We start from the raw sequence: 24088 nt of genomic DNA, 5'->3' as shown, positions 1-24088 counted from the left end.
CAGCCTTGGTTGTACTGGACAAAAGGCTTCTGTTGGATCGGGTTCCCTTGAACTGCAGATGGGTAAGTTTGGTCTTGAGGATTGGCAACATTCAGGTTCCGATAAGACAGATTCGGATTCGGCTTGAAGTTGTTGTACCCTCTGTTGTAACCTCCTTGGTTGTTGATGTAGTTAACATCCTCTATATATATAGTCTCCCCATCTTGTTGTAGAAACTGCACTTCCTGTGATAGGGCATGAAAATGCTGCTGCTGGTTGAGGAGCTTATCGAGCTTGTCATTGAGGGCTTTCATGTCCCTCTTGTACTTGGCATCTTCCTCTCCTGTAGATCGCACAGAGCGATCATATTCCTCATTGTAGTTTCCATCAGATTGAGCCAAATTTTCCACTAGGTCCCAACCTTCATCGACATCCGTGTTGAGGAAGTTGCCATGGCTTGCGGTGTCCAGCAACATCCGTATCTTGGGGACCACTCCTCTGTAAAGTGTGCTCAGCAATGAAGCATTGCTGAAGCCGTGATGTGGACATTAGGTAGTGTATCCCTTGAAACCTTCCCAAGCTTCATTGAACGTTTCATTGTTCTTCTGAACAAAGCCGGAAATGTCATTTCTCAGCATTGCGGTTCTGGAGTTGGAGAAGAATTTAGCTAGGAATGCCTTCTTGCACACTTCCCAAGTGGTGATGGACTCCTTAGGGAGCGATTTCTCCCAGATGTGTGATTTTTCTCCCAAAGAGAATGGGAAAAACCTGAGTTTCAATCCGTCTTCACTAACTCCATTAATCTTAGTGAGGCTACAGAGCCTATCAAATTCATCCAGATGATCCAATGGGTCCTCCATTGGCAATCCATGAAACTTATTACTCTGTATCATCTAGATGAGACTACTCTTGATCTCAAAATTGTTGTTCAGCACAGCTAGTGGCACAATGCCATTCCTTTGAGTGAGAGTAGTTTGAGTATCTCCTGCTCCGATATTGGTCCTTTCTTGAGGAGCTGGTGGACCGTTTTGATTATTCATCGTCTCCTTAATGATTGCTGGTTCTGGTTGAACTTGTTGTTATCTGAGTAGCCTAGGGCTGTCGATGTTGTCGATGAAAGGACTCAGGTTCTGGCTACCTCTGGATCGTGTTTGCATGCATAGGTAGGTGCCTAAGTGTGTACATGAGGATCAACTCGATCCAGGTGATTGAGTGACGGGTCGGGTGGGTGCTCGGGTTGTACCGGAGATTCAAAACAAACAATGCGAAAGCAAACAAGTCAGTATCCAAACCAAATATAAACAAAAAAACTTGATCTAACAAGTCCTGAAATCCTAAACGTAGCAAAATGAAATCAACTAAATGACAACGGCGCTAAATTGATAGTAGGGTTTTTACCCAGGGTATCAATTCCCTATGCAGTTGTAGTACAAAGGGTTATCAATCCAAATGGTTGTCTATTGCTAGCAGGAAGGATATAATTTTGTTCAATACAAGTCAAGCCAAGCAGATAGGGTTTTTGTTCTAACAGTCCTAAAATAAATAAAAGAAAGGAATATAAACAAAGAAACCACACGACCTAAGTACTCGATGCAAGCAGTCGAGTACAGGATCGAGTGGGGTGATCAAGTAAGCAAATGAGATATGAACAGCTCGAGGTATTACTCGATAAAGGTTATTGTGTACCTGATCGGGTAAGTGGTCGAGTAAGTAAAGAAAATGGAAACAAATAAAATATGAAAGCTGCTAAGGATGGGGTAATCGAATCCTAAGTATTCTAGACCAGTACAGATGCCTTACATGCCTCAAGCAATTATTTCCTAGACAATAAATCTCTAAAACCTTGTCACCACACTCTCGCACTAGCAATATGAACAAGCATGCATTAAGAACGATTCATTATTGTCAGTAAACTCAAACTCATCTAATCCCTTACTCAGAGTCAAGTAAACCTCTAGCATTGGCTAATTCATGCATCTCATCTACACCTCTCGGTCGCTGAAATGCCCTAGATCTAATCTCAACCTCTCGGTCTGTTGACAGCATTAAGAACACCAACCTAGAAGGAAATCTATCAATCATTTACAATCAAACTAACGCATCCTAACCGATCAATAACACAAAATCATCTATCCCATCCCTAGAAACTTTACTACACTACTCGGACATTATAACAAGGAACAAAATAACAAAAATGAATGAAACTTGCATTGTATTAAAATATAGAGTAGAGTAGAAAGAGTACAAGATAGAAATCTAAGAAAATTATAAAAACTATGAAATAAAAATACAAAACGAAAATGAAAATGTTTGAGTCGCTCAGTTCTCTCACAGAAGCTCTCGCTCTCTGGTTTGAGGGTCAGAGGCGTGCTCCCTTGCGAGCTAGGAGAGGTGGGGGTTTATATATCGAAACCGTTTTGACCTAGCTTCCCAGACCTGCCCGATGGTCAACTCGATGGGGTACACGAGGGTGAAGTCGGGTTACTCCTCGGGTGGATCTTCGGGTTGTTCTTCATGCTCTCGGATCCTCTTCGATCGTGTTGGGATTCGGACTTGGTCTTGCATCTCGATGGCTCCTTCGGGTAAATGCTCGGATTGTCCTTATTTTTCCCCATTTTTGGCTCTTTAGCACATGTTTTCATCCAAAATATGCAAATGCAGAAATGCAACACCCTAAATGGTCTAAAAGTGGATTCCTAGAGTTAATGACCTAAAAATGCTAAGTTAGAGGTATGAACAATGCAAAATATGGACAAAAAAGGATGCTAAAAACATATAAATTAGATAATTATCATCTACAAGACCAGATTGCGCGCAAGGTCGAGCGTCAACCATACCAAGGATTTGAGGAACTATTGCATCTTTCAATGCAAATAGAGACCCAAATCAAGAAGAAACTCGCAGCCGCAAGCCGGACCCGAACCCAAGGAATTCCTAACTGGTCGCCAAACGCATCACCATCCAACCGGCCTCAATAGAAGTCTAAAGCGGCCATTGTCGATTCGCAGTTTAAGCCCAAGGAGACGACCAAGGACAACCGACAAGATCCTCGCAAGACGACCAACGACGTGTGGAGCCGGGACATCATTTGTTACAAATGCCAAGGCCGAGGTCATTATGCTCGCGACTGTCCAAACGCCTGCACCATAATCATCACCGAGTCTGGAGTGCTCGAGTCCAAAGGAGAAACGACCGAGGGACAAGACTAAGATGTAGCGGACATGGAGGAGGCCATAGTCGAACCTGACGTTGGGGAACTTCTGATGATCAGACACATCCTCAATACTAGTCAAGAGACGGATGACTCCAACCAGCGCGACAACATCTTTCTCACGCGATGCACGGTGAGCGGGAAGGTATGTGGCTTGATCATTGACGTAGGCTCCTGCACAAATGTAGCAAGCTCCACCATGGTTAATAAACTTTCTTTGCCAGCCAAATGCCACCTCAAGCCCTATAAGCTTAAGTGGTTGGACGATAAGACCGTGATACGCGTCAAGGACCAAGTCCTCGTGATGTAGTACCAATGCAAGCTAGCCACCTATTATTAGGAAGACCATGGCAGTTTAATAAGGGAACGTCACATTGCGGCCGCACTAACCAGTATACGTTTGTACACGATAATAAACGTATAAGTTGAAAACCCTTAACTCCAACGCAAGTTAGGGAAATGAAAATGAAGCTGTCTAAGGATTCGGACCCTAAAATAAACTTCTTAATTCAGTCAAGTGACATTAGAAAGTCCATTAGGGACTCCAACCAAGTGTTATTGATGGTTTTTAGAGATTTGTTGGTTGAAGGAACAGGCGGCATAGAGGACAGACTTCCGGACATCATCAAGGATGTGCTTAGGAGATACTCGGACGTGTTCCCGGATGAAATGCCCGAAGGCTTACCACCACTCAATGACATCGAGCACTAGATCGACTTGGTTACCGGAGCACAAATGCCCAACCGTCCCGTGTATCGAGTGAACCCGGACGAAGCCAAAGAGTTAGAGCGACAAGTATACAAGCTCATGTCCCAAGGCTATGTCCGAGAAAGCCTTAGCCCATGTGCCATCCCCGTCATGCGACAAGTGTTCGATCAAGTACCGGCTCCCGATTCCGCGACTGGACGACATGCTGGACGAGCTGAGCGGTTCAACCATTTTCTCCAAGATCGACCTCAAAAGTGATTACCACCAAGTGAGGATGAAGGAAGGAGACGAGACCGCCTTCAAAACCAATCAAGGTTGGTACAAATGATAACGCACCCTCTACCTTCATGCGGTTAATGAACCACGTTTTGAGAGCTTTTATCAATAAGTTCGTTGTTGTTTATTTCGATGATATCCTCGTTTATAGCTCTTGCCTTTCAGACCATGTCGAGCACTTGGAACATGTTTTAAACACTCTCCGCGAAGAGCAACTGTACGCCAACTTGAAAAAGTGTGTCTTTCCTGCTAATGAACTTGTCTTCTTAGGTTTTGTTGTCAGTGAACAGGGACTAAAGGTAGATTGCGAGAAGATCCGAGCCATATAAGAATGGCCCACACCGACTAGCATCTCCCAAGTCCGATCGTTCCGCAGACTAGCCAGCTTCTACCGCCGTTTTGTCAAAACTTTAGCACCGTCGCCGCACCCATTACCGCGGTGATCAAGAAGAACCAATAGTTCAAGTGGGAAGCCGAACAAGAACGAGCCTTCTTGGAACTCAAGAAGCGTCTTACTCAAGCTCCTCTCCTTTTCCTCCCCGACTTCATACAAGACCTTCGAGGTGGAATGTGACGCATCCGGCATTGGCATTGGAGCGTTTCTCACACAAGGCGGTGAACCGGTGGCCTATTTCAGCGAGAAGCTCAGCGGTGCAACCCTCAACTATCCCACTTATGAAAAGGAGCTTTACGCGCTGGTCCGTGCCATGGAGACTTGGCAGCACTACTTGCTAGCTCGGGAGGCATACCAAATGGCTCGAGTTCATCGAATCCTTCCCATACGTTATCAAGTATGAGAAAGGAAAGGAGAACGTCGTAGCCAATGCCCTTTCCCGGAGACATGCCTTGATCACCACCATGGACGCCAAAGTATTGGGGTTCGAGAGCATCAAGGACGCGTACGCAGATGATGCTGAGTTTGGGGAATGTTTCAAGAATTTTGGCAAAGGCAACTATGCTGAGTTCTATGTGTATGAGGGCTACTTATTCAGAGGTCGGCGCCTTGGCATCCCAGGCTCTATCCGCGACTTATTGATCCGAAAAGCGCATAGTGGAGTTCTGACCGGACATTTTGGTGTGGCTAAAACTTTAGCCATGCTACAAGAGAAATTCTTCTGGCCAAGGATGCGGAGCATGGTCGAGAAGCATTGCGGCCAGTGTGTAGTGTGCCGAGCCTCCAAATTCACCTGTAACATCCGCGAACCAAAATCCCGGTTTGGGATGTGCATCGGTCGATGTTGGTGGTGCATCGGTCGATGCAGGTTCAGTTTTCTGCGTTTTGACTTAAGTTAAACGCTGCGTTTTGGGTTAGGAAAACCCTTAAACTCGAGTTTTTTCTCATTAGGCGTGTTTAGCAGCTTTTGAGAGAAACGAAAGAGAGAGAGAAGTGTTCTTGGTGTTCTTGAGTGTTCTTGGTGATTTCTTGGAGTTGGAAGCTGTTTCTGTAGAGATCTGTAGCTGGGATCGTTGTAGGAGCTTCCTATGAGCGTTTTCTTCTTGTGTTTGGGTCAGATTTCTTTTGTGGCAAAGATAAGTGCATGACCATGGCTTATCTAAGCTGGAGATTTCTCTGATATGCTTGTTGTGTGTTGTTAGGCTTGTTAGAACGTTATTTGGGACATTGGGAAGCTTTCTTGTGGCTTGGGATCAAGTTTTTTTGCGGTTGTAGGAACGAAGATCCGGCGAGAAGCTTCGGGAAAAATCGATGTTCGGCATATGCATCAGTCGATGCACTTTGTGCGTCGCTCGATGCAAGTACGAGGACGGCGCGTGAAACTTTAGGGTTTTCGTGTTATGTCGAGCATGCATTGGTCGGGTCAGTGGGAGTATCGGTCGATGCAAGTGACCCTTGCATCGGTCGATGCACACCATGCATCGGTCGAAGCAACCCCAACTGGTGTCGGTCGATGCAGAGTCCTGGTTTGTTATTGTTGATTGTTGATTGTTGGTTGATGGTTAGAGATGTCTCTACTGCTTGTGTGTATAGCCCAGTATATGGGAGGATTACCTTACTGAGTGTTTATAAAATACTCATGGATTGTAATTTCTGTTTGTGGTGCAGGTAAAGGCAAAGTGTGATCGTGGAATCAAGACAATAAAGAGGAGGATGTTCTAGGGACTCGATTGGTTGTTGTTTCGTATTGCTAGGTTGCTAGAGTTGGGACATTAAAAAAATTGCTAGGTTGTTGGTTCTGTGTTTCCTGTTGTTTTGTTGTTGGTCATTGGTTATATTTGAAATATTGGTTATTTATTATTATTGGATATTTATTGGTTATTGATATTTGTTATTCCGATGTTGATTGTGATTGTGGTTAGGTGGCTAGTGGGTATGGGACCACTAGTTGTAGAGTATTTATTTATATTACTATTATTTATTATTTTAAAAAAAATAAACGGGTCAGATAGTTTCAGTTGCAGGTCAATTGGTGACAGCTTGTCCTGTAGGAAGGTTGTTAAAGAGTGGGTATTAGGGTTCGAGGAACGTCTGACGCACCAATAACCTACTTGTGGATTGGGATATCCACAGTGAGGGATTAGGATCGATGCCCTGCAGGGCCAGCTTTGGGCCTATGGGGACGAGCTAGCGGGGGGCTAGTGGGGTCCACGGGACGGATTGTTACATAAAAATCAATTTTTATGTGACAACTCGTCCTGTTGCGCCAGACGTTCCTCGAACCCTGGTCCTCACCCTTTAACAACCTTCCCACATGACAAGCTGTCACCAATTGATCTGCGGGTCAATTGGTGACAGCTTGTCCTGTGGGAAGGTTGTTAAAGAGTGAGGACCAGGGTTCGAGGAACGCCTGGTGCACCAATAACCTACTGGTGGATTGGAATATCCACAGTGAGGGGTTAGGATCGATGCCCTGCAGGGCCAGCTTCGGGCCTAAGGGGGCAAGCTAGCAGTGGGCTAATGGGGTCAACGGGACGGGTTGTCACACCACCACTCATCCTCACGGACTCTACACTCTGTTACCGGTCCGGACAGGTCCTTGGATCGACTTATCCATGGACTTCATCCTCGGATTGCCACCGTTGTATCAGAAGGACACCATCATGGTAGTGGTAGATCTGTTCTCAAATATGGCTCATTTCATCCCATGCCAAAAGAGCCATGACGCGGTGCACATTGCCGATCTGTTCTTTAGCCATATAGTGGGGTCATATCCGATCATATCCGACCGAGAGCCAAAATTTCTTGGCCATTTCTAGCGTACCTTGTGGAAGGAATTGGGGACAAAGTTACTTTACTCCACCGCCGCACACCCTCAAACCGATGGCTAGACCGAAGTCATCAACCAGACCCTTGGCGCATTACTCCGTATGGCTATCGCAAGCAACAAGGGGACATGGTTAGAATGTGTTCCACTGATCGAGTTTGCCTACAACCAAGCGGTTCATTCGGCTACCAAGAAGTCACCATTCGAGGTCGCCTATGGGTTTAAACCATTGACCCCGATGGACTTGTTACCATTGCCGCCAGATGAGATCGAATGCCAAGACGGAGCCACTAAGGCCGAACTGGTCAAACGACTGCACGAAGAAGTCCGAGCCAATATCGAGAGGAGGAACGAACAATATGCCTGCTACGCCAATAAAGGACGTAAGCCAATGCTCTTCCAACCTGGCGATTGGGTGTGGCTACACCTTCGGCCGGAGCGGTTTACCAAGAAAAGGAAGGAAAAGGTCAGCCCGCACGGCAACTTACCCTTTCGAATCGTCGAGAAGATCAACGACAACGCCTATCGACTTGAGCTGCCCGGTGAGTACAACACATCAACATCGTTTAATGTTGCTGATCTTGTTCCGATTGATGCAGGTGACGACGAAGATGTTTTGGGATCAAAACCTTCGCAAGGGGGAGAGAATGATGTGAGCACCGGACCGGAGACGCGGCCAGGAACACTCGCACCGGACCCGGACACCGACGGAACACCTTTATCACCCGCGGGACAACTCGGAGCTATCATGCCTAGGATCACTCCCGGTGCAACCACGCGGAGCAAGAGCTCATCCAGGACTTCCAAGTAAAGGATCAATCACTTCGTCCAAGCCTTCGTCCAAGAATACCAAGAGATCGACTCGGCCAAGCAACCGTCAGCGAGACCGTCCGTACGGCCTTCGTCCTTACCCAAGGATGAGGGCGCCAAAGACGGTAGGATCATGACTCGTACTCTTTTTCCTTACTTCGGGTTTTTCCCAAGAGGTTTACCAGAGAAGGTTTTAACGAGGCAACGTGTCCTACCGCACAACACCGCGTTTAACCCAAAGACACATGAAACGCCGCGTTTAACATCGGTGACGTGGCAATCTGCACTCGGCCTAAGGACATGGCCTTTCTATCTGTCTTTTTCCCTTAAACTTTGCGTTTTGAACTTTTCCAGAATCATCCCTTGTGAACGTTGGGATAGTGTGATGTGTGTGGCCTTGTTTAAACCACATAAGAGGGCGACGTGTTCACCGTCTGTGGAGACGCATCAAGGGAAAACGTGTGCGGACCATAGCGAGTCCGCGTGTCCCTAGTCCCCTCTAAACCCTTACACTATTTATGTTCCCAACGCCACTAGCTTAGACTCTTTAGACTTGAATGAAATCATAATTTTCCAAAGAGTGAATCTTTGGTTCTTGTCTCAACCCTCTTTCTCGCAACAAAGTTCGGGACTTGGCTTGAAAGAAACCCTAGAAGGACCGATCCGGGATCGCTCTTCTTCTAGTCGACGTACGATGCTCACCACCGCTCCTATACACCGCTGGTTCAATCCGTACCGCCTCCCGCACACGGCATTCTTTGATCGTTAGTTGTGTCCCACTTCGACTCCTTCATCCTCTAGAGAACCGAGGTCGAGTTTCTTACTCGGTTCGCTAGCCACCGTCCGTTCTCCCCGGCCCGTCTGTCCGCTACCGCGTTCAGTCGTCCGTACCATCGATTTCACACCACCTTCCGTTCTATTATATATTCTACTCGTCCATTTTCCCTCAAATCTCGTCTCCATAACCCTTCCTCACTCTACTTTCATTCCACCTCCCTTTGTCCGAGAAAAGTATCTCCCTTTCCGTTTGTCCAACGACGTAAAACTCCGTCCGAGCCTTTAGGCCGTCCGGCGTTCACATCACTTTGTCTCTGAAATTTTTTTCTAAATTCTTTCCTTTCTGTTTGGGCAACCAACATTATGACTCTCTTTTTTAATTAATGTGTGATTGAGAACAAAAAGAAAAATTAAGTCGGTTTTCTAAGTGACTTATTGTACTAGTGTTATAATTTGAGAAATTTTGTAGTGGTGTTCGACATCAAAACAGGTTTGCAAGTGTTGTTGTTAAGCTAGCACAGATGTCTTCAATATTTAAAGTACAAAGACAGTAGACACCAGGTAAAGTCATGCGTAGTCTATTTGATGTACTTGAACAAATTCTAAGACGACGCATCAGAGGGTTTTAGGGCTTACATGGGTTTGTGAAGTTGCTGATGGAGTTAGAGACATGTGGCTAGCAACAAGAATGGAATCTCGCAAGTGCATGAAAAGAATCAATGTTTCCGCTTGAGTTATATAAATGATTTTGTTGTTAAAATTTTGTTTTTCGCTAAGCCACTCTAGACTCGGAACTCATGTATTGGTAATTTGGTATGAATTATAATGGTATCTTAACAACTGGAGTTTTAGCCACTAAACCACTGAACTTTTAAAATAAAATTGGCCGATAATAATTAAATTATTCAAACATATGCTTTGCTTCTTGTCTTTTGGCTGGCTCTAGTAAGAAGAACAAAAAAAATATACGAATCACGACTCATGAGCGTTTGCGTTGTGATGGCGATACACAAATATTTAGAGTGTATAATTAAGTAGTTTGTATACAAACCTATTAAGCACGTCGCACGCGTTTTGGCTTTCACTGTCATTACGTGAGCAATAAACGTAGAAAGCAAGCTGTAACCATGTCATTTACCAAAACATAATTAGTATTTTTCTTCTTCAAGTACCAAAACATTAATAGCATTAAGTTAAGCAGTCGCATTTCCTTAACTTTCAAATAACTAAACCAAATTATAAGACATAGATATTCGATTTAATTTATAATCTCATATAGCAAAAGAATATCAATACATACTGGAATTATTTGAAATAAAGTCTTCGAAAATGATGAGAATAATAAATGTAAAAAAATGCGATTCCGATCCTACTAGAATATATAAACACATCTTCCCCATTTCCTAAGACCCAATTATGGTCAACTCACTCTTTAATAAATACCTCTAACCCATCATAACCCAAATTAAGTAGCCTTCCTTTTTTCTCAAAAAAAAAAAAAAAAAAAAAAAAAAACTCTTTAAATCCTTTCTACATTTCTTCTCCAAAAAAAAACCTAATCATCGAAGTTTTTTTGAAATGCATCCGGGGAATGTATGGGGCGGATCGCTGGACGCAGTAGACAGCGACCTTGTCGCCGCAGACGAGGAAGAGCGGAGGAGGAACATGACGGACTGGGACAGAGGAGCTTTCCACTCACAGAGGCATGAATTAGACGAGACGCAACAAGGCTGGTTACTTGCACCGCAAGATAGCTGGAGGAAGAAGAAGAAGAAATATGTAAACCTAGGTTGTGTTTCCGTGAGCCGCACGGTTGGTATGTGGACCGTTGGAGCTATTGCTGTCTTGTTCATCGTCGTTGCTCTCCCGATCATCATCGTCAAGTCGTTGCCTCGTCATAAGTCTATCCTTCCTCCTCCTGATAATTACACTCTTGCCCTTCACAAGGCTATTAAGTTTTTCGATGCCCAGAAATGTAAGTCTTCCGTACTTTTTTTTGTTTATTGATTTGCCAACTATTAATCTTTGATTATATATTTATATTTGTGCATAATATAATGACGATAGTTACTGTTACCTTTTAAAAGAATTAACTAAACTCAAGATGACAACAATGTCTTTTTGGTTTTATTTTATTTTATTTTATATAAAGTTTCTTGGAAATTTTCAAAAGAAAAGATGAAATGAATTTTATGAGTAATCAAATTTTCATTTCAGTCTATTATGGTGTTAAATTTTTCATCAGTTCTATATAAAAAAATATATGTCAAAAAAATGAAAAATCTTTAAACTCGGTTTAGAGTAGAAGACTTAACTCTAAAAGCATGATGACTTAACAAAGAATAGATTTTTTTTTCCAAAAGAAAATGTGTGGAACATGTGAATATTTTATAAATTAAGGAAAGCCAGAATTTTAAAAGATAAAGAAAAAGCTACATCATTTTGTAGATATTTTATTCTTTATTTTTAAAAAATTCTGGTTTTCCTAAATTTATAAATTTTAACTCAATCTAATAAATAAATAAAAATATCTTCAAAATGATGTAGCTTTTTTTGTCTCTTCTAATTAACAAAGCCACATTTCATTTCTGACTTGTGAGGCAACTTTGAACAATTCCGCGTTTACAAGTATTTATTAACTTATTAGTAGTACTAGAAAAAGTTTAATATTTGATTCAAAAATAAACATTCTCTAGGTGGTAGACTTCAAGAAGGATACGTAAGTGTTTGACATCCCAATAAAATACCAAAATCAATTTCAAGCACGTATATCCGACTAACTATCTTGTAACTTAGCATTTTCCCATTTTGTTCTTGTGAGCTGGCTTTTGGTAATGATCACGCGGTTTTGATACTTGAGCAGAATAATTTCATTACAAAAACAAAATAAATTTAACAATATTTCAAATGTGCATACATATGAAGTCGAGTTCAACCAAAAAACTTAACTAACACCGAATCACCGATATGTAAAAAGTTGCATATATTTTTGCTAAGAAGGTGACATTTGGTATGCTATTTATCTTTATTTAGATTTAATTAACTAGATTTATTTGTATTTTGGACTTAAGTAACTATTGGCAGATAAAAAAAAAAAAAAACTCTCAATATTTTCTTTTTTCCTTCTTCAATAAAAACTATTTGTAGGCCTCTACTAATCCAAAACCATCATTTATCAGTTTGTGGTTTCATCCTACGAAAAATTGATGACAGTTAATTTTCAAACTATAAATATGAATTTCAATTTTATGTATGATTAGAGGCAAGAACAGATACTAAATTATGAAAAAAATTGAATTCTGATTTTCAATATTATAAATGATTTATGGGCAAGAAAAAAATCTAGATTATGTTAGATTTTGGGATGTTCATATGTTTTCAAAATTCTCTTATCAATTCATAAATTTTTGGCTCAAATTTTAAAATTTGGGTTTCCATTCCTACTATAATCTTATATAATCTAATGGTGGGATATTTTCTGTATGTAATTTGATAATTGCTTACTCATTTATTCCTCATTAGATCTTACCAAATATTTTTCCATAAAAGTAGAATTCATTCCGTTTCCTTAAAATTAGAATTAAATCCCTAATTACTCTCCTTTTAACACAACTTTTCAGTCATTATTATTTAGTTTCAGTCATTAGATTCCTATGAAGAATTATATTATTCTTATATGTCTTTCCAATTTTCAATAGGTATTTTTGTATATATATATATATATATATATATATTTTGCATGTTATCATGTTTGTTATTCGCATTAATACTACGAAGAAAACAATTATGTGAACATCTTTGACAAATTTATTTATTCATTAGAGTGTTTATGTATGTCTTCCCTACTCTTTCCATGGGTTGGTCTGACAATTTTGGATGTCATACGACAATGTTTTTTTTAAAAACCCTTTGTAAATAAAATTATAAAAATATTAAGAGAAAAAATTATTTCCATATTGTAGTTCGCTTTGCTTGCTCATTTTTCTTTGTCTTTTCAATGTTTTCATGTTCATTTAAATGTTTATACAAAAATAAATATCATATTGCCTAATAACTCATTATTTTTTTAGAGCTTTTCGAATATGGAATGTTTTAAATTAGACTTACATATTTGTTTTCCTAAATTGAATTTTACTTTAAATCTCAGTAACAACAAGTTTAATTAACATTAATCTAATGCTCATTCACCAACAATTCAAAAGATGAAATAGGTTTTTTATATAAACCTAATAAAATTCCATCCGTAAATTGGATACTTCTACATGAATAATATACTGTTTTCTTATATAAAACTTGAACTTCTAAATTTTTTTGAATTTATATAAAAAAATCTGATAATAACTGAACTTATGATTTTTTTTTTGGCTACATAAAAGAACTAAATTTTTTTGTCTAAAATATGTCCCATAAAAATTGATGCCCTAATCCTTGGCTTCACTTGCTTGGCCTATAGGTCGGGCCTTACCATGTTTTATTTTTACTTCAGGTTGTTGTGTTTGTTAGTACATCATGAAAAAAATAAACTATCATGATTTAATAAACTATCATGATATTACTACATCATGAAAAAAATAAACTATCATGATTTAATAAGTTGAACATGTTAGGTTTTGTTCCTTTCTTATATTTTAGAATCTCTATTTTTTTTTTCCTTTTGGGCATTCATGTGGTAAAGCAACTTCTTCTTATTGGACGATTCATATGAGTGTTTCCATTGTAAATTTAGTTTCTTATTAGTATTCATCTTTAAGAAAGAAAAAAACGTATTTTAAACTATTATGAAAAAAAGAATATTGTATGTTACTATCATATGCTTAACAAACTATGTTGTTAAGCTTGTGATGTCTTTTTATCTTATGATATGATATGAGTTGCAAATTTCTATACTATATCTGATTAATTTGACTTCTATAGTGAGTAGTATATGTTAATTGTATATTGGTATATTATATATTTTTAGGAATCTTAGTATCAAATAGCGCATTTTCAAAAACACCCCTTTTCCTATGTCCCTTTTCAATAATACCCTTTCATGTTGTTCATTTTTAAAAATACCAATTTTCTATGTATAAAATGACTAAATTCTAAATTCTAAACTCCAAATACTAAACTTTATCCCATCAAAACTATATCCTAAATGTAAAATAGAGAACCCAGACCTTAAATAAATTCTTAAAATTAATTTAACATATTGTAATTTGTGTAAAAGAGGGCAAAAAATGAAGATGTTCAAAGAGGTTATTTTTGTAAATGGGTATCTCAAAAAGGGTAATTCTAACAAATTCTCATCTTAGAAAGATATTCCAAAATTTCTCTACATTGGAAAAAAATATTATATGATGAGAAACTCAATGGGTTTATCACCACTGCACATGCTCTAATATGTATCAAAAATCTAAAGAGAAAAAACCATAAATACTCTACTATGTAATCAAAAGTTTCTTCATGTGTTGAAATACTAATATTTACTATATATAAAATGAAAACTCAAGTAACATCAAACAAATGAACCCAAAAAAAAATAATATGATCAGTATACAGTATCTTTAAAATCACAAAAATAACCATTACTGAGTAAACAAATAAAAACTAATAATCTCTAAATTATTAAAATTGAACAACAATATAATTAAAACCCTGGAATGACTTCTAGTATATATATATATATATATATATATGTCAAGGCACAGTATCATATTTTCGACCTAGCAAAATATTCAAGAACTCCATTAGAATCCAGATAATAAGCATTAGCTAGAGACTTTAGTGGAGTAAAAAGGAGTAAAAAATTGATGATATGGGAAAATAATCTGAAAATGCAATATTGTAGCGGGTAAGCTGCCGAAGAAGAATAAAGTTTCATGGAGGGGAGATTCGGGGTTGAAGGATGGGTTGCCGGACGTGGTCGGAGGATTGGTCGGAGGGTACTACGACGGGGGAAGCAACGGCAAGTTTCATTTTCCGATGGCATTCTCAATGACAATGCTAAGTTGGAGTCTTATTGAGTATAGCCACAAATACAAAGCCATTGATGAGTATGATCACATGAGAGATGTTCTCAAATGGGGCACTGATTATCTTCTTCTCACTTTCAACAATTCTGCTACTCGCCTTGATAAAATCTACACTCAGGTCTTTTTTTTTCTTCTCTATATTCTTTTCAAGTTACTGATCATTTCTTGGGTATCAAGAAACCTTTACGCAAGTGTATGACAAAACTCTGTTACAATAGTTTCGTGTTCACCAAGAAAACCTATACCCTAAGGCTCTTGACTATTTTGATTAAAGCTCTGTTTCTATAACTCTTAGGTTGGTGGAGGACTAAGAGACTCAGAATCTCCAGATGATATCTATTGTTGGCAAAGACCAGAAGACATGTCCTACGACCGTCCTGTCCTCTCCTCCACTTCCGCTGCCGACCTAGGCGCTGAAGTTGCTGCCGCCTTGTCGGCTGCCTCAATCGTGTTCACCGACAAACCAGACTACGCCAAAAAGCTCAAAAGAGGCGCAGAAACTTTATATCCCTTCTTTAGAAGCAAGTCTAGACGTAAGCGCTACTCTGACGGACAACCAACGGCTCAAGCCTTCTACAACTCAACCAGTATGTTCGACGAGTTCATGTGGGCTGGTGCGTGGCTTTACTACGCCACTGGAAACAAAACTTATATACAATACGCCACCACACCGAGTGTACCTCAAACGGCTAAAGCTTTTGCTAATCGACCTGAGTTGATGGTACCGAGCTGGAATAACAAATTACCTGGAGCGATGTTGTTGATGACTCGGTATAGATTGTTCTTGAACCCTGGTTTTCCTTACGAGAACATGCTCAATAGGTACCATAATGCTACTGGTGTTACCATGTGCGCTTATCTCAAGCAGTACAATGTGTTTAACCGGACTTCAGGTGATTTAATTACTCTGTTTCCTCTGTTTTGCATTTGTATGTGTCTAAAAAAAAGGTCTTGAATTTTTCTTTTTGACAATATTTTCAGGAGGGCTTGTACAACTCAACATGGGGAAACCAAGACCACTTGAATATGTGGCTCATGCTTCCTTCTTAGCTTCCTTGTTTGCTGATTATCTTAATTCAACTGGAGTTCCTGGATGGTACTGTGGCCCTACGTTTGTAGAGAATCATGTTCTCAAGGATTTCGCTCAGTCTCAGGTAAGAACAAACCATGAAACCAATGGGCTTTATCACCCCACATTTTTTAGAACTCTGACTAATTTAGAACAAATTATGATTATGATGTATATTTTATCAGATTGATTACATTCTTGGAGACAACCCTTTAAAAATGAGCTATGTGGTTGGGTTCGGCAAGAAGTATCCAAGACGCGTACACCACCGAGGAGCTACGATCCCAAACGACAAGAAGAGAAGAAGCTGTAGAGAAGGATTGAAGTATAGAGACACAAAAAATCCAAATCCAAATAACATCACAGGAGCTATGGTCGGTGGACCAAACAAATTCGATCAGTTCCATGACTTGCGAAACAATTATAACGCGAGCGAGCCTACTCTCTCCGGAAACGCAGGCCTCGTGGCTGCTCTCATTTCTTTAACTAGCAGTGGGGGAAACAGAATCGATAAGAACACGATGTTCAATAGTGTTCCTCCTCTCTACCCTCCAGCCCCACCACCTCCCAAAGCCTGGAAGCCTTGAGAAATATTTCATCTACGTCACTGAGTTTAAATTATAAATGTTACTTATATTCAATCTTTTTTTTTGTCATCTGGTTACAGAAATATAACAATTTTTATTGTGCTTTAAAAAATATGTAATGTTGTTCCAATGAAAGGTAGAGAAATTTAATCAATTTAGTCTTTTACATAAGAAAATAGAAAGAGTACTGATCTTTAATTTAGTGGCTTACGCGTTACCAGTTCTATGAAATGGATATGATGTAGTCATTAGTGACTGCCAAATGAACATTCTCTTCCAGATAACAAAATTTTATGAGTAAGAGAAGGTACGAAACTGCAAACTATGTATTCTTTATTCAAGCTATAAATTCCAATTCTAGCTACATAAATATTGCAACGGTTATTTCCAAACAGGAAGGAAATATCTACGACTAAATAACAAAGAAAACAACTTAAGTACCCCTAAATTGTAGGGGTTCATTTCAACATGAATTGACCAAATATTTTCTAACAAAAGGTCTTGCTGAAATAGTGAAATGTAATATACTCTACATTTGAAACCTGTGTCACTGAGCGAGACAAGAACCTGGTTCCAAAGGCACGACTCGTCCGCCACCAACCAAAGGTGCGGCTGCAACGCCTCTTTGATTTAATAAGCATCTGAAGTGAGCCAACCTCGTTGTTACCTTGTCTGGATTTGTAGCCAACTTTGCATAAGGTGTCCATAACCGCTCTTTCAAACACAAAAGATATAGTTAATCTTTAGCAATTAGCACACGGATATGCTATAAACTATTTTGCAAGATGTATAAGAAAACATCATAACTACCTGCAGCTGCGGCAGCGCGAGGCCAAATGGTTTGTTCAATGTCAGAAGCATCAATATGTTCACCCCACATGCAAACTTCGCCACCAAGTACTAGACTTTGTTGCTTTTTATCCTTTATGGCTTGAAGTGGCTCGTTATCGTAAAAGCCTTGCCAAGGTGCGTCTATATGATCCAAATACCATTTGTCTTGGTTACTCACTATACACCTTAAACCGGAAGCCGTCACTCTCTCAACAACTCCGGTACCAAGCCTGATTCACCAAAGTAAAAAAGTTCGTTTTAGTTCAACGTTGAGCAACAATTCTTGTTTTCTATGTATGTAATTACCAGTTGTGAACCACGGTTTTCGGGTTTAATTTGCTTCCAAAATTGTTGAAGGTTTCTTCCCTACAATATAACATTTAGAGCAAAATGTAGTAAGTCATAGCAAACTTTTTATTACCTTTTTTCATTTTCTAATGAAAGTTTAATTAACTACCAGTTAATAATTTCATATCCATGAGACAAAGCGATCTTTTGTGCCCGTAGCACGAAATATTGATAGGCTTCTTCTTCACTCATCTGATGCTTTTTGAGCCTTCAAGTTACAAAGTTGGAGTAACATGAGGTAAAACGTTCTAATTAAAGAACTTTACAAGTGTGTCTGAGTATCATTACCATTGGGCTATTCGCGGTGTTGCTGACCAACAAGCTGCAACGAAGTACATGTAATCAAAACCATATAGAGGAAATATGATAAACTGATGAGGAGACGCGCATTACTTGTATTTACTTCGTCACCTCCCAAATGGACAAATTTAAACTTAAAGATCTTGCTGAAATCTGAAAAAAAAAAAAAAAAATCCGTTAAACTTTAGGAAAATGAACGTTATGCAAAAAAAGAGTGTTTCGGATTAAGATTTTTACCAGAAAGAATGCCATCAATGACCTTAAATGTAAAGTTACTGCTCACGTCAAGTGGTTCTTGACAATTCTTGGAGGGCCACAAGGAAGGATAGCCTTTTCCCCTTTATTTAGTTATAAAAATTATAGTTAATACTATTATAAAAACTAATTATGAAATTGTGAAAATATAAATGTTGTGAAGAAAATTACCATGAGAGAGCGTGTCCTGGAACATCAATCTCAGCCAAGACATGGATCCCTCTTCGTTCAGCATACCTATAAATGCATACATAAAGTTAATAAGAAGGAACTATCCTATGATTTTGAACTTTAAGAATCAATTAGTAATACATGTATATAAATCAGTAAGAATTCCAACATACTTGACGATTTCAGCGGCGTCATCGAAAGTGTATCGCTGCGAGGAAGAGTAAGCACCGTTCCATAGCTTGGGGTAAGAAGGAATCTCTAATGGAAATGACTGTGTATCCACAATGTGCCAATGTAACACATTCTACACCAAACCAACAAAAGTATTTATGTTAGTGATGACTGATGTGATTCATCAACCAACCAAATTGATTCATCTTAAGAGCTTACAAGTTTGGCGTATGTCATGGAATCAATCACGTTCTTTATAACCGGAAGTGGCAAATAATGTCGGGATGTATCTATGTAATAAATACAAAAAAAATAAAAAAAAAATCGATCACATCATATAAGTGAGTGTGTCATTAAGTAATTAGAGAAGAAATTACACGATCACTCACCAATTAAAAGGCCACGGTAAGAGAATCTAGGCTGGTCAGTAATATTCCATGGAGTCATTAGAATCTCTATTATCTTTTTCTTCAAATTAAAATGGCATAACTGGCTAAGTGTCTGCATTTATAATTTCACTTTCTTCAATAACTCGACATCTTACAATGATAACCAAATTGGGGAAAATAATAAACACAAACCTGTAGACCGTGTAATGCACCATAAACGCTCTTTGTCTACATTGTAAAAACAAATATCAAAGGAGAGATTTACGATTGTAATTGTTAACTGACCTAATAATTGATTTAAACTCAAGGGGCCAACACTAGTGGAATCACAGTATTATAAGATTTGGGAAATAATAATTGAAATATGAACAGCTAACGAATTGTGCATTTGTGCTTATGCATTTGTATTCTTTATTAGGAAAGAAAAACAAAAAAGAAGGGCACACTAATTCCATCATGTTTAATGCAGTTCACGTGGAGGACACTACTTCATGTCCCTACCTATGTTACATGAGTCTCTATAGTTCCAGTGGGAGAAAAAAGGAAGGTGCAAAAGTACAAATAAGATCATAAAAACACAACACAACACAACAGAAGTCTTTAAATATTTTTTTTTTCTTTTTCTTTTTCTTTTTCTTTTTCAAAAACATGTATTTTACGGTGAAAATTTGATTGCATGTCGAACTCAACAATAAACGAAAACAGAAGAAATGAAAGAAAAACAAAATATATAGATTTGGTTCTTATATGGTTATAAAGCTGAGTATAAATTTAAATTTGTATGGATGTATCATGTATGAGTAGGTAGAGAAAATGATAAAAGTTAGGTTTAGGTGGTGGGTGGTATCAACTAACCTCGAGGTGTGCATACGACGGCTTCTCTGGGGATGGAACCACTAATTTGTACGACTCGTCTGCTCCATATTCCAACTGCAGCTCAACAAGAATCACACAATTTTAACGACTTTTGTTAGGTTTTAAATACAAACAATAAGTTTCACCCTCCAAAAAAAAATTCAAACAATATTTTGTTTATTAGTCGTTCATCTACTTTTCTGGGGGTTTCCCATTTTTAACTTTCAAATTATCAGATTATTAATAACTAACCAGAACCTTACAGAATGTATATAAGAAATTACAAAATTAAAATCAAGAGACTCAGTATATTAGATAGTGTATCGAAAGTCAAAAGATGATCCCATGAAGTAAAAGCTAGTATGAAAATGTAGACATATTATCAATTTATCATCGTTTAAATACTCATATACTACATAGTGATCCATATTGTAACAACGTGGGGAAATATTCACGTAAATTTGGATTTGTTTGTTACAAAATAATAGTAGAAAATTTATTAATTCTATATATTTTGTAAAATTTTATATTTAATTTATTTAGTTTCATACTTTGATTTCGACCCGTAGTCGGTACTATTTTGGTTTGGGTGCAAAATCAAATTCTTTAATTATAAATTTGGTAAAATCTGAAAAAAACCCAACAGAACATGTATTAACATGTGATGTGGTATTACAAATTGATGTGCTTGTGTTTAGAGATCTTAATATACCAAATTTATAATATTGATTGGTCTTAATATTAACATCATTGCAGTTATTGGTATAACATGTTAGTATATATTAACTTTATATGTGAAAATTACATTTAGATTTTGTATATGTATATTGTCAACATTATACACTTAGTATTGTTTATATAGTGAATATTGTGCATAAAAAATTAGTTTTAGCAAATTAAATAGTTTGTTATTGTTTCCTAAGATTTCAGAAACAATAAATACAATCTGTTAAATAATTTAATTAAATAATTTTGAAAATATTGTTTTATTATTTTTAAACAAACAGAAAATCTTCTTTGTTAATAATTAGATTAATTAAAATAAATATTATTTTTCGTAATATGCCACATCAAAGTTGGTTAAAGTTTTAACAACATTGCTTAAATAAGTATATAGGGATATTCTAAAAATATAAGCAATGTTGTATCTTAGATTTAAAATATGCAAATATGCAAATATTTAATTTGCATATTGTCATTATTAAGCAATGTTGTAACAATTTAAAATATAATTGTCGTTATTAAACAATTTAAATATGCAAATATTTAGTCTTAGTTTTATAAATAAAATTAATTTTTATAATTGTTCTAAGTAATTTGTTATGGTTTCCTAAGATTTACGAAAAAAAAGATAGATTATCTTAAATAATTTTATTAAATAATTTCGAAAATATTGTTTAATTATTTTATAAACTAATATAATTTTTTATTTTCTTAGTTATTAAATTAATTAAAATGTAATGGTATTTTTGTAATATGCCAAATGATAGTAGGGTTAAACTTTAACAACATTGGTTAAATAAATATATAGAGATTGTTAACTATTCTTACTCTAAAAATAGCGCATGGAATAAATTAGGACCAAAATCTAGAATAATCTTCTAGGCGTGGACTTGGAAATAAATGATGTTTGTGGTAAAAGAATTAATCCCTATCATAAATTCTTAACCAATATGAACATTGGATTATTACTCCCACTTACTTAACTATTTATTATAAATGTTTAGAATTTCTTCTACTACGTATTGTTTTGTTACTTATCACGTGGAATCTGAAAGATGATCAGATTAAAATCTGGATCTAGGAATGTAATAAATGATATGATTGAAAATAACGAGGATGTCCGTGAGTTCGGTGGACCACCCCACAGGCCACAACCAAGTCGCCAGACACCAATCAGCAAAGCCAAGCAACCAAAAGTATAAAATAAACAGAGAAGTTGGATAACCGATACATCTACGCACAAACATAACAATCTACACATCTGGAGTTTTCCAATAAAATATAAGGATCTAGCAGTTCTTATGGAAATCTCACGGGAAAAGTTGCGTAAATTAGAGATCCAATTTTATAAAATATATTATTAAACATCTCTCTATTTTAAGGAGGAAACTATTGGATCAGGAGTTGGCAAAAGATAAATGAAGACAAAAAAAAAACGAGTTATAACAATTGGTTAATGATAAACATGTTAGAGGAAAACAGTAGAGGTAAGTATCTCATTCTTTTCTTATTATACCAATCAAAATAAAGACAATAAAAACAAATTTCAGCATAACTTTCTATATATTTTTGGGTTTATGTAAGAACTCTTATGAATTGAAATATTTTTTGTTTTTTTCTTCTCCTTTTGACCAATTAAATGTTTACTTATAAGTTTGTTAAAATGTTAGTCAAAGTCAAATGCAATAATAGAGAAATATACCAATTTATGTATGTCTAATTTCTTTGAGTTATGGTATTAGTTATTCTTTTAAAAGTGAAGTGGACCAAAATAAAAAATTTAGGAAATGATCTAAACAACACATATTTTCTAAATATTTTAGAAAATAAATATACAGTATTAGTATATTCCTTCACATAATTTTCCAAATGTAACATATATTTTTAGATTTCCAAGATATAAGTGGACTAGTGGATATATATAAAGTGTTTTTAGGAAAAAGAAAATAAAAGAAAGATAATATGCTGCAACATTTGTGAAAGTGACATACATCTCGTTTTCTGTTTTTATAAAGAAAAATGACATATATAAAAAAAGTGGATCAAAATTTGTAACCAATAAAGACAATTGATTTTTTTTAATAATGAGATGATTATAACTAATAATGACATTAAACGTAAAGCTTTTTTTGTATAATGATTCATGTTCTCTAAATTCAATAACTTGTAGATCATTAAAAAATAAAACTTGTTGTTGTGGATTAATGATAAATGAAACTAACCTCATCCGTGGAGGAGGAGATAATGACGTGGAGTCCCTGAAGCAAAGCAGATCCACCGGAGCGTGAAGAGTTCCGGCCACCAGAGACGACGTGGCTCAGTCTCACAACATCGAGCATTCTATCAAATCCTTCTTTCAAGATCCCTGTAGTGTCTTCATATTTGCTTCCTTCCGTAACAAGCTTGAAATCTCCACTTAGATACATTCTCCGGCCACCGTGGCTAACTTCCGCCGGCAACGGCCAAATCCTCAGCCTCTCTATGTCTTCAAAGGCGGAGATTGCTCCGGCCATGAATAGCGTAAAAAACGGCAAAACGCCGGCGATCTTTGCTCCTCTACCTCTCATTTTTTCCCTCTTAGTAAAACGAAAAATAGTAAAAATGAAAATCAAAGGAGGAAAAAAAAATGTAGCAAAAAATAGAAGAGAATCGTAGAAGTCTCTCTCTTTATATATACACGTTAGACAAAGCCTCTGAATTGGTGGCTTGGTGCAGTGTTTATGAGTAATAAAAATCATTTAAGCATTGTTTAACATACGTGTTAGCTTAGTATACAATTAAGTATTAACCTGTTTACTTAATTGATGAAGCGGTGCGTTTGCTGATATAATTATAGAAAAAACAGTAAATCATACTCTACTTAATAAAAAAAGATATATGGAGGAAAAAATCCATTTAATATAATCTTTTATGGTATGCGATAACTAAATATTTATTGTGTGTTAAAGAAAACATATTTATTGTAAAAACATTTTCTTCCAGTTATAGCTAATGAAATTGTGCTAATTTTAGATTTCATATATATATATATATATTAGTATATATGTATGTAGGGGAAAAGGTAAATAATTGAGGCTGATGCTTTTTTTTTTGGTTAGTGATTTTGGTGAGAATTTGGTTAGTTGCAGGTAATCTTGATATTGTGGATGTGATGTTCGTTTGGTTTGGTCACTTGGGGACTATGTTATCGTATGTTTTTTTTTCTGTTATTATTTTATTAATATTAAGAACGAATTGATACATATAGGTTTTCAGTTCTGTATGGTTATGACACTCTGTGTACACTTTGATTGATTCAAATAAACTATTGATCATAATTAAACTAATAGAAAATAGAATAATAATAATTTCCAACATTTGTTTGTTTAATTAAAATATATTAGGCACATTTAA

General features: G+C 37.1%; 2 protein-coding genes and 1 non-coding gene across 3 annotated transcripts; 2 read left to right on the top strand and 1 right to left on the bottom strand.

The window, feature by feature from the left end:
• Window positions 1-510: 510 nt before the first annotated feature.
• On the top strand, window positions 511-617 carry LOC147925495 (small nucleolar RNA R71). The gene has a single exon (XR_015585624.1). It is a non-coding gene; the product is annotated as a small nucleolar RNA R71 (small nucleolar RNA).
• Window positions 618-10227: 9610 nt separating this feature from the next.
• Window positions 10228-16806, top strand: LOC104750349 (endoglucanase 7-like). Its single transcript, XM_087489754.1, has 5 exons — window positions 10228-10957; window positions 14813-15114; window positions 15292-15889; window positions 15978-16150; window positions 16251-16806. The coding sequence occupies exons 1-5, from the start codon at window positions 10561-10563 to the stop codon at window positions 16650-16652; spliced, it is 1872 nt and encodes a 623-aa protein (XP_087345880.1). The 5' UTR covers window positions 10228-10560; the 3' UTR covers window positions 16653-16806.
• A 158-nt stretch (window positions 16807-16964) lies between these two features.
• On the bottom strand, window positions 16965-23825 carry LOC104750348 (beta-hexosaminidase 3-like). Its single transcript, XM_010472135.3, has 14 exons — window positions 22918-23825; window positions 19973-20047; window positions 19310-19345; window positions 19118-19229; window positions 18948-19018; window positions 18731-18861; window positions 18558-18623; window positions 18369-18469; window positions 18225-18284; window positions 18120-18153; window positions 17941-18039; window positions 17790-17849; window positions 17463-17713; window positions 16965-17366 (listed from the first exon to the last, which is right to left on the bottom strand). Exons 1-14 carry the CDS (start codon window positions 23431-23433, stop codon window positions 17200-17202), a joined length of 1779 nt encoding a protein of 592 aa, XP_010470437.2. The 5' UTR covers window positions 23434-23825; the 3' UTR covers window positions 16965-17199.
• Window positions 23826-24088: the final 263 nt, after the last annotated feature.

This window comes from Camelina sativa, chromosome 16 (assembly GCF_030686135.1).
Source record: "Camelina sativa cultivar CO46 ecotype springtype chromosome 16, ASM3068613v1".
Classification (NCBI taxonomy): Eukaryota; Viridiplantae; Streptophyta; class Magnoliopsida; order Brassicales; family Brassicaceae; genus Camelina; species Camelina sativa.
The sequence above is the reverse complement of the archived record's forward strand: the minus strand, read 5'-3'. Positions and strand labels throughout refer to the sequence as shown.